This window comes from Balaenoptera ricei, chromosome 9 (genome assembly GCF_028023285.1).
Source record: "Balaenoptera ricei isolate mBalRic1 chromosome 9, mBalRic1.hap2, whole genome shotgun sequence".
NCBI lineage: Eukaryota > Metazoa > Chordata > Mammalia > Artiodactyla > Balaenopteridae > Balaenoptera > Balaenoptera ricei.
This window is the reverse complement of record NC_082647.1, coordinates 54249655-54261589: the sequence shown is the minus strand read 5'-3', so window position 1 is coordinate 54261589 and position 11935 is coordinate 54249655. Positions and strand designations below refer to the sequence as shown.

The 11935-nt window shown below is 34.7% G+C and overlaps 1 protein-coding gene across 1 annotated transcript in view; it reads right to left on the bottom strand.

Annotated features, from left to right (window-relative positions):
* Positions 1–2154: 2154 nt before the first annotated feature.
* Positions 2155–11935, bottom strand: part of ZNF804B (zinc finger protein 804B) — a 507161-nt gene continuing 497380 nt past the window's right edge. Inside the window, exons 3-4 of the mRNA XM_059932764.1 lie at positions 11794–11924; positions 2155–5779 (exon numbers count right to left, since the gene is read on the bottom strand). Coding sequence (XP_059788747.1) covers positions 2155–5779; positions 11794–11924 — 3756 coding nt within the window. The remainder of the gene's footprint in view (positions 5780–11793; positions 11925–11935) is intronic.

Genomic DNA, 11935 nt, shown 5'->3' with positions numbered 1-11935 from the left:
GTCATTTCCATGCCATCAATTCATATCAATCTATCCTTGTTAGTCAAAATTAAGTGCCCAGTAGAGGTTCTCTATTTTAACCTTCTGAGAGATTAAACTATCACCAAGAGAATTATAAATATTAACCAGGTGCTGTCTTTTTCATAATAAGACTTCTAGTGAATTCCCATAATTACTCTGTCTTGGCGCTACATCAACTTTGTAATCTGTTTTAGGAAACAGTCATCCACATTACTTTTCCTTTTATGTGCCAGGCCATTTATCATCTATTTTTATAAGAAATATTCCATTTATTTCACTTTTTTTGAATTCACTCAATGTTTACCAATATTCTTTTATAATCATTTTTATGGAGTTCCACACAAGTATAGAATTTCTTGCAATTTGATGTCTTGCTTCCATTTTTCTATTCCTTTTAGATAAGCTAGGCTTTTTCACTGCCATACTCCAGTCAAAATTTCCATCCCACAAGTTTCTGGTGATATCTAGGAAACTATGTTGTTTCTTTATGTTAAAGTTTTTAATTCACTTTATTCTCTCTTTCTCTCTTCTCTCTTCATCTCTCCCTCACCAGCATCAAAGATGTCCTTTCCTACTGTTTGCAAGTGTTAGGAACTTAACCTTTCAACTTCATTTTCCTCATCTGTACAGAGGAATGATAATACTGATCTCAAAATATCAATACATTTGTGAAGATTAAATGAGATAATGAGGGCCTAGTGCTCAACCTATCTTGGTGCACAGTAGGTCTTCAGTAAGTACAGCTCTCATTCCTGTGAAGCCAAGTCTGTATAAGCCATCCTTCTCATCTTCTAGTGGTAAAGGAGTTTGCATCATCATACACACAGTGGTGATGACTGATTACCTCTATTTTTGTTTAATTTGACTTTCTCTGAAACCCATGCTCATGGGGAATGTACAGCCACACAAGTTTTCTTTCTTTTAAGAATATAAAATAATAAACTTAACTAGAGGGTCATTGAGAAATATAGATATAAGAAATGCAAATTCTGTGGGTCAGAAAACATTTTGGATGAATGTTTAAAATCATTTGCAAAATTATAGGAATGGTTATTTTATTCATCATCATTCATGGTATTTTATAAATATCTAGTAAAATTGAACAAAATACACTGAACACTTTTAAGATTTTTCTCAATAAATATCATGTAAAATTTTTGACATTTCCAAAGCTTTACCTCTCCAGTTATACATATGTTGGCTGAACACTGATTTCTGAGTAGGAGAATAAAGAAAACTTAATATTTTAGCCCCAATAATATTTGAAAGTTTGACCAATATATACAAAATATTACTCTGAGTATACTTTATTTTTTTATTTTGCATTATCAAATACTAATGATAGTTTATATATGTTTTCTCATACAAAAATTAAACATTATTAATTTTAGATGTTGGTGATTCTTACAATTACAAAATTCTCTTGACATAGAAGTGTGTGAAATGAAGTTAATTCAATCTTCCACAGAAACCCAGCCATACAATCTGCATAAGACTATTTTGCATTGAGGAGTAGTTTTCAATCTGAATTAGTCAGAAAATTTCTTGCCATCTCTTATTTCCTATGAAAATATAGTTTATATTGGTTGGAACATTATATTTATTGAAAGGTTAGTCGACAGTGAACCATATGAACAATTTTTAACACATAATTTTCTTTCACTGACCTTTTATTATTACCTGATAAATAAAACCAAATATGCATTCATTCATTCATTCGTTCACTCGTCCAATGAACACCTAGAAGATAGAGTATTATGTTTCATTTAATTTTCTTTGCAATATTAATGATCTGCCTAACTTTTTTCTATTTTTTATAACATTATGTGAGAACTCATTCAAAAATATCTTTAACACGTTTCCCTCTACCTTTCCATCAAACTACTTTAAGTTTGTCCAATTATTTTTGCAAATTAAAAGAAATCCTTAAAATGCTTGTATTTCAATATCGGCAATTCAGTTCATATTTCTATATTGGTCACATTTTGCATTGGTACCACTATTTTAAATCTTATAATAATCAGACCACTTTAAATACATCATTTTGTAGGTAGTGACAATTTGTTTTATTTATCCAGAAGAGGGGCTTTAACACCTGTTAGTTCAAGTGAGCTGACATATTTAAGGCTTCTTTCACTCCATTAATGGTTGCATCTGACTGGAGCAAGAATGATGGCAAAGATCTTGACCTTGAAACAGTGGTTGAATTAAAGGATTCAAGTGGATGATAGAAGTTGTGGCTGGGTTGCAGTGAGGGCCAAACAATGTGGGGATAAATGCTGCAGGGGGCAGGGGCTGAAGTGTTATGTGAGATGGGTGGCAGGGAGTAGCAGTGACCAAGTGCAGGGGATGACCCGCTAAGAAAGTGGGGTGTGCAGGGATGATGGTTGGAGTCAGAGGTGAAAATGTGAATGGATTAAAATGTGGCTGGGAAAGAGGATGCAGATGAGCTATAGGGAGGTGACTGCTATGGGCATTTATGGAAGCAGAAACAAAATGCTGCAGGAACGTGTGGTGGATGGTGGTGATAGAAGCCTGCTGGTGACCTGGAACTGTCTGTACAGCGGAGGCTGGAGAGAAGGCAGTGGGCCCTGCAGCAGGCACAACTCGAAGATGCTTTGATAGGAGCTGTTTCTGCATATGCTGCTGGGCTTGTAGCTGTAGGAGCTTATATTTATCTATTTCATCAGGAGAAAATGTTATGGGCTGTTGAATTAATGGGGGAGAGAGAGATTTATGACACACTTCTAAGTCATCTGCTACTTTGTCATGCTTCTGCATAGTTCTGTCATAGTAAGAGTTTATATTCCCCTCTACCTGATTCATATGCATGCTTACATCCTGTAAGTCTAGATTTATTTGGTCCTCTTTGGTCTCTATTGAATCAGTAACACCAGTATATCTACTAGATGAGAAAGCACCAGGGAAATCTTTTGGTACTGGGTCACAGCTTTGAATAAAAGGTTGGACTTCACTAATTAATGATTTTGACTGTTCTTTTGTTGTTGGATACTTTTTCATGTTTGGTAACTGAGACTCTGCTACTACGTGAATTATACCTTTAGAAAGATGATCGTCACAATCAGTGTCTACTAAAACAGTAAAATCATTTGTCTGGGAATTTTTGACTTTGTCTTTGTCAATAGTTCTTTGCATTACACTGCCTTTATCCTTTCTTCTTCTACTTGTGTTCTGTATTTTTTCAGACAAAGGCAATGCAGGTCTGTTACAGCCTGGTGGTGTAAATTGCACTGTGCATTGGATTTGTGAAGGAGCCTCTGATTCATTTTTACAGCTGTTTGAAGAGACCTCAAAATGAGTTGATTGTTCCTGACATTTCTTGGCTTGTACTCTTTCTAAAAGACTTTTGGCTGTCAGGGGAGTCCTCTCTCCTTCTACAGTGTTCAACTCTGTGGTTTCTGAAGGGCTGCTTGAACAGTTCTTTAGAAGACAGCTGATATTCCCAGAGTTACACTGCATGGGTTTTACTTTTTCCAGATCACAAATATGAGGGCTGTCCAAAGACTGTTGACTTCTTTCACTTTGATTTAAGTAATACATTTTCTCTCTTGAGTAAGAGCCCAATCTGCTGTGCTGAGGTCCCTGGCAATTAGGTGGGTTTTCACTGTTTCCAGCACAAGAAAACCGTGAGCTAGAATCACAATGGGTGATTCTCTTGGATTTTGGCCCTGAAAATTGTTGATTTTCGCCCAGTTTATATTTTTCTCTGCAGTGGCCATAACCATGTTTTGAATATTTTTCATTTTTAACTGATTCCCACAACTTGCAGCCCCTGTCACTCTGGGTTGCAGACTGTGGGCAATCACTCTTTGCTAGCTCATCAGATAAGACGAGACAGCTGTGCTTGCGGCGTTTCCGTTTGTGCCTTTCGACTGAGTTGTGTTCTCTTTTACAAAAGTAGAGCAAATTACCTCTACCATGACCACTGGACTTATGCTTTGAACAAGTACTTCTCAAGCTGGATGTACTGCCAGGGGTTGTGTTTGAAGGGCTAGAACATGTATTCAGAGACACCTTTGGAGAACTTCTCTTGTAACTTGCTTTTCCACATCCAGAAACCCTGCTGGTCATCCTGATGTAGTTACTATTCAAAATTACACTGAAGTCCTTCCCATGGTCACTGCGGCCCCTTACTGTGTAACGACTAGAATTCCAGGTGAATTTATTCCCATCTTCAAAATCCAAATGAGGATCACAGGAAATCAGTTTATGTTTTTTAGTCCTAGAGATATACGGAGAGAAAGATAGGCCCTCATTTGCATCACTTAGAATTACCCTCTGGCAGCTTTGCCAACGGGCCCTTGAAGGTTCCTTAAGTTCATTATCACTATTATTATTCTTTCTTACACAATTCTTTAGAGAGATATCAAGGTAAGCAGGCACTTCAGGATTTTTCATTTCCAAATCGCTTGCACTAAAATTATGTTCACTCGCGCTGGGCTCAGAATTGTTGTAGCCCAAATTATATTTTCTCTGGAAATTTTCCCAATCTGGATTAGCTATCATCATCTTTGGTTTCAGAGACTGATTATCTTCTTGGATCAGTTTTTGTTGGTCTTTAATTAAACCTGAGACTTGGTTTTCCATTGTAGTCTTCATTTCTGAGGGCCCTTTCAGCAATTCTGTTTTTAAGTCCTCTGGATCATGGCTATCCTTTGTGTTTCGAGAAAGCTTAAAATCAAAATATAATGGGTTGCATCCATAAGAGATACAGGGCTCTGTTTTTGTAAAGAGAAGCAGTTCCGTAGGCCATTGGAGAGTGGTATGGCCATCCTTGCTTTGTACGTGGAGATAAGGCAGTGGTTTGGACTTCACATCACGGGGATATGCCTCTCTTACAAGACTTTGTACATTTCTGTTAACTCTTTCTATTTTATCTAATGATTTTTCTTTCTTCTCCTTTCTGGAGTTGGGATTCAGATGAACTGTACTGCTTTGTTCACTTGGCTCTATTGATGGAAGCTCATCCAAACATTCAAATATCCTGGCATCACTGTGCTTGTAAATGTTTGGTGGGCTGGAGGAAACATTTGCTTGGCATGAGTGATTACTGAGGTTTTCTGAAGTGTTCTTCAGTGTATTTCTAGTTTCCTTTGCTCTGCTGGAAGGAGTAAAATCCACATCTGAAAGATGAATGTTAGATTTACTGAATGAAGCATGAATGCCAATCGAATCTTCTAGTGTTTCATCAACAGAGTCATTTTTGTCTTGCAAAATTTCAGAACTTATGGAGAAGGTATTGTGTAAAATACTTTCCAGATGGCTTGATAAGATGTTTCTATCTTTTTCCTTAGTGAGGTGTGTATCTTCATTTGCAAACCTGCAGCACATGCATTTCTCTGCGGTTTGTTTTGTTTTATAGATGGGTGACTTGTTACAATCGTGGGTTTCTTCTGTGTTCTCACTGAAAACTGATGCTGAAGATTCTAATTTTAGATGCACTTTTTTGGAAAAAGAAAATGACACTCCTGTCCTGTGATTTGCATTGCTAAGATTTGAGGATGTTTGTGGTACCTGATTTCCAAACAAACGTCTGTCCGTTTGTAACTGGCGTTGATTTGGTGTGGTGGACCGCTGTTTATCGGAAATGCTTCTGGAGAGATTCTTTCCTTTAAGGAGAAGAGCATTCTTCATGCACGATACCTTTCTGCCACTCTTAATTGGGAAAATTCCTTGCTGGAGTTGCTTTTCTATAGCTACCCTGGGGGCTTTGTATGCTGGTCCATTTCCAGAAACACTGTAAATAGAATAAATATTTAAATGATTAAGACATCAGATTTGAAATCTTACCTATATGTGAACATTTTATAGTGTTTGATGATGGGTTCTGATACTATTTATGAACTATGTCTATTGTAATGTAACAATTTCACTATGCTTATATAACTCAGTATATCTATGTTTTATAGTGGCGATTTCTAAAATGCATCTCTTAAGTGGATTCTTTTGAAATTAGCAAAAAGCAATAGCAGATGAATATCTTATGCTAGTGCTGCAAAAGAAAATAAACTATCACATTTACATCACATTATGTCCTCCAGAACCTACTAATTCTTTAGAATATAGATTTAACATTATTTTGCAAAGAGTTCTCCAATCAGTGCCTTCACCTAAATAGAAAATAAAATGGAATTAAAAGTCACTTCCAAAGCATAAACTTATCTTTTATTTGCTTTTTTTGTTTAAAGTTCTAGCATTCTATAATTTTCGTTTCCTCAGTCTTAAAATTCTTTCATGTTTGTTTCCTTTTGAAACAGGATGCTTAGTTCTTTCTTCATGATTTGTCATTAATTTGATCAATTATAAGAAAGTAATACACATTTACATGCCATCTCAATATCTTCAATTAGTCTGAAATCCTTTTTTTTAGCTTCTTACTCACCAAAATATTTTTCTTCTATCTTTTTTTTGCATATATGTTTTATTTTTTAACAGATTTTTAAAGATTATTCATTCTATTGAGCTTAATTCAGTCAGAAAACTGGAAAGACCCATACATACAAGAGATGAAACTCTTCAGATTAAAATTGCCTCTAATGTTCTATCTGTGAAACCCCTACGACAAAACAAATCTTATTGGAGGGAAAGCAATACAAATCACATCATTTTGAGTTGGCTTTCTTTTCCTTTTTCTTGCTTTGAGCTGGCTTGCTTTGAGCTGCTTTGCTTGTTTGCTTTGAGTTGGTTTTCTTTTCCTTTTTTTTTCACATTCTTGGATGTGTTTTGTTGGCCTTTTTCTATTTTCAAATTTTACTTCACTTTTATGCAGTCATTTATTGCTTGAGTAAACAGTACTAAAACAACTGATATCTTTTCCATATGTAGCTTAAATTCTAATGGGGAGGAGTCCTTTCCTAGCCCTCCATCTGAGAAATTCTTTCTTATTGCCTTTACTTAACTATTCAGCCAACTGTCATAGAACTCTGGTGTCACATTCCTTTTGTCCACCAAATTTCATGTACATTGCTTCACTGTCTTTATATGTTTACTATTACAGAGACATATTTAACTAGCCTCCTTTTATTCATACTGAAACAGATCTGCTCATGTATTTATATGGTTTTGTAAATTTTCCTTTTTATTTATATATAATGTATTTTGTTATATTTATTACATACAACAAATTATGTATATATATATACACATAATATACCAGGCCATAGTTACAAATTGATTTCTTTTGGTTAATTTTTGCCAGTATTTCTGGGCACTTTCAATTCAATTTTCTTCAGTTCAGATACATTTTCTTCTCTGATGTCTCTGATTATTTCTTCTTCCCTCTCTTAGTTTCTTATCCTGGACTTTGTAAGTTAAGTTTATTTGCTCTCATGTATATATCTTTTGGTCTTACTACTTATATTAGTAGTCTAGTATTTTTAGTCTTTTGTTCTAGTTCAGAAAAAAAAATTTTGTTTTTAATTTCTGTTTTATGGATTCAATATTTTACAGTGTCCAATCTGTTTTTCACTATACCCATACAAATTTTAATTTACAAACAATAATTTTAGCCACCAGTCCTTAATAATTTCAGATTGTCCTCTCTCCATGAACTAATAATGCCTGTAGCTTTAGAGCTGTAGTGTTCCTTTGAATCTTGTGGAAAACTAATTTCAGAAAAAATTTTAAAGTGTCTGCTCCTTACAGTAACTATTTCATAATGAAAGCTTTTCTCTTATTCATCACATTAATCTTCTTTTTTGAATCATTTTTTACATTCTTTAGAGAGAGTGTTTAGGCATATTTAATATGAGAAATGGAAATACTCTAAGATGGTATACAGGTTACTGGATATTTCTTTCAAATATAAAGAGAAATAGGAAGCATAGAGGTTTACTATAGTTATTGGTCTTCTGAAAAGGTGCCTGTAGCCTGGGGATAGAAGGATGAGGTTTAGAAACATCTGCAGCACTGAATTTTGCCTCAGTGCCAAAAAGATTCTTTTCCATATTTTCCATTACTTTGGAGTAAGTAGGAGTAATACATCTGTATTAAGTTACCTTCTCTAGGAACTTCAATCTGATATTATCTGCACTACACTTAGCAAAAATTATATCAAAAGTCTGGTGTATGTATATCATCACTCCACCCTTTCTGATTCCATTATGATGCAGATATTTGACTATTTTTATATTCCATTTTTTCCCTTAATAATATAATATTTTTGCATATTATTCTGGCACTGTTTTGTGCATTTTCTTGCTTTGATTTATGTTAGTCTAAACATTCTTTCCTGTATTGTTGTTTCCTTTACCATTTATCTTTCTAATATGTGTAAGCTTCTTCCTTTTATATTCTTTCAAATATTTTTAAACCTCTTTGCTCTTATTGTTTTTGTATTACATTTTGCTCTCTTTATCCTTATTCTTGTTCTCACCTTACAGTTCAATATACACTTATGATTATATTTTTTCACAAGTTTAACATTTTACCCTCATTGTTAATATTTTATACCTCTTCTTATGTTTTAAACTTTTATCTCATTGCTTTGTAAACTTTAATTTCCCCTATCTTAATTTTTTTTTTTTTTTGCCACACCGCAAGGCATGTGGGATCTTAGTTCCCTGACCAGGGATCAAACCCGAGCCCCCTGCATTGGAAGTGAAAAGTCTTAACCACTGGACCGCCAGGGAAGGCCCTACCCCTATTTTAAATCTAATTTACTTTTATTATTTTTTAAAATCCTAGTTTTCTATCTTTGTGGTATTTAAAATTCTATTATTTTAATTCAAGTTTATGCCTTATGACATAATAAAGTTAAAGGTTTAATCTTCATAGTCATACCCTCATTTATGATTTCACTGTCTCCTCTAGAACATTTAGTTTATTTCTGCATTTTTTTACATAATTATTTTTATTTATAATTTTAAAATGACATTAGTTAGCCCTTTAGTTCTTATTAATGGATTGTCCACTCCAATAGTTCCCCTCGACTTCCAGTTCTTGGTAACTCAGCATATGCACAATTTAATTCTCTCCTGTTCAAGAAGTACACTTTCCAAACAGGAAACAAAGCACATCAAAATAACAAGATTTCTTTAAGTGATGTAATTTCCTAATGTCCCACATTATCCAGCTCTTATGTAAAGAACTTTATATTCTCAGAATCAATGGTCCTACAATTTTTAAAATTTGAAAAAATGTCCATATCAAAGTGCACTATACTTAGACTTACACATAGTAGAAGTTTACAAACAGAGTGAATCTCTCTCCTCCCCCAATAAAAGGACTAGTTTTGCTGAGGAACCATGTTGGGTTGATCTACCCAAGAGCTGACCAAGGTTGACTGCCCTTTTCAAGATCCATTAACAGTTTTCTGCCACCATTTTTTTCATCAGTCTGATTCAAATATTCTTACTACCAGCAAATTCACCTCTCTTCTCCAGAGGGCCATGGAAGAACCTTCTTGTTATCTGTAGCATCTTTACTCAGAAGCCCTCATTATGAGAATAAAGGACAAAGGTTTTCCAAGGGAGAAGTAACCCGGGTGATTTTTTTTTCACTTGTCAATTCAGCTGCCAAAGTGAAAATATTTAATAATGCTATTAAGTGACTTCCCTTAGGCCATGAGGTTACTTAATCAGAGAGAAAAATTGCCTGGAGGGCAGATGGAGGGTAATAGAAAATGAACGAAATAATTTGCCTAGTTCCAAGTTGTGTATCTGGAAAGCTGAATACCCATCATTTCCCTAACAATATGATCAGATTGGGTCCTAGAGAGCCTACCTACTCTATAGAGGATATGGCTAGGTTTGTGTCTGTTTAATTGATAAGATTTTTAAAGGGCAGCTCAACCCCAGTAGAGTATATCTTTTAATTTCTTTTACTTTGGAAGACACTTCATGGGTAGATCTACAAACTTAGAACTTCTAAATGAAAGCATCATCACCATAAAGGCTCCTCTGATCTTTTGTCTATTTCTTCCAAAAGAAAATACAGAATGAGTAAGGAGAAATGTCAAAGTGTGACAACTTGCAGAGTAACAGAAGAACCAAAATTACATTAAGGCTACTCAGATTTTCTGTTGTGTGGCCTTAAAGAACCTATCTAAAGGGTGTATCTCTATAGTGAGGCTTGTCTTGTTTTTTCAGTTTTTTTGTACCTCATAATTAATCAGCTGGAAATTAACATCTTCCCTCAGTTTTCTCCTGCATGCCACCTAATAACCATTAGACTTTTCCTTCTAAGTCCTGTTTTGACAAGGGCTGTCTGATATCTTATTGACAATGTGTTTGAATAACATATTTTAAGATCCTCATTGTGTTGGCAAGTAAAAAGTTCGGTATCAGTTATGTGTCCTGTTTCTATGATCGTATGCTCCCTAAGAGCATGCATTTTTGTATTAACCTCACCTCTGGACACATGGTCTTCCAACCTTCATTTTTTCTTTATACCAAATTTCTCACTTATTTTTAATATGATTATCTTTTCTTGTATTTTTATAAGCAAATTAAATTACTCTAAGACAGTGGTGCATATACATGAATATTTGAAGGCTGAATACTGTGTCTTTACTCATAATTGATCCTAAAAAATAAATATTTTCTTAAAAGTAAATATGAGGTCTAATATTTTATGCTAATATAATTGAGTTGTTCACTCCCAAGCTTATTGTATATCGTTTTTCTTTTTCTTTTTTTATAAATTTATTTATTGATTGATTTATTTATTTATGGCTACTTTGGGCCTTCGTTGCTGCATGTGGGCTTTCTCTAGTTGTGGTGAGCAGGGACTACTCTTCGTTGTGGTGTGCAGGCTTCTCATTGCGGTGGCTCTCTTGTTGCAGGGCATGGGCTCTAGGCGAATGGGCTTCAGTACTTGTGGCACGCAGGTTCAGTAGTTGTGGCTCACGGGCTCTAGAGCACAGGCTCAGTAGTCGTGGCACACGGGCTTAGTTACTCTGCGGCATGTGGGATCTTCCTGGACCAGGGCTCGAATCCGTGTCCCCTGCATTGGCAGGCAGATTCTTAACCACTGTACCACCAGGGAAGACCTGTATATTGTTTTTCATTTAAACAATAGGAGTTTAAATTCTGGCACACAGCTATAAGTGTTACAATTCACCAGGATGCTGTCAACTACATTAATTAGCTACATTAGTGTTCTAAATTATGATTCACATGAACACAAATCACAATCTGCAAATGTAATTGAGTTCCAGGTAACAATCTCCTCACTTCAAAACATTCAGCAGTTCTAAGCTCATGTAAAACTTCTATTTTTCAGCTACAAGAATGTATTAGTATAATGCTTGTTATAATTATCAACTTAAATGGCACTATGTGGTAAATTTAACTGCATTAATTACATCTTGTTTGTCATCCAGACAATGATAGTTCCATTTATTCTAGTTTCAGGTGTGTGCAGAAGAATGCACAGAAGATTTAGTTCCTCCCCAAAAAGATGCATTGCTATTTATGGTTTTCAAAATTAATATTACAAAACTCAAAATAATTAGAAAGAGATATATAGATCCATATAAATCACTTGGATAGAATAAATGCTAGTATATTAGAATCATTCTTGGATCATTTCATTAAAGAACACATTAACAATATTGAGAAAGAAAAAACCCAGATGTCAAAGTCATTAATTTATAGACTTTTAACTATTAGCAACATTTGTCTTCAGATATATCTGTTGGTTTATTATAATTTGTTTACGTTGTTATAGTGAACCAAGCAAATTTATCACTGAAATTTCCCCAGAAGTTGAAGAGAGTTTTGAACCATCTTAGGCACCTTTAATTCTTACCATTCAGACTGTTGCCTTAACTCAGCCAGCTGATGAAGTCGCTTAAGTGCTTTTTCTTGTTTCTTTTCATCTTTCCATGACTTGGAAGCTACATTTCTAGCAAATTCACGTTGCTTTAATTCTTTCAGTCTCTGTGGACAAA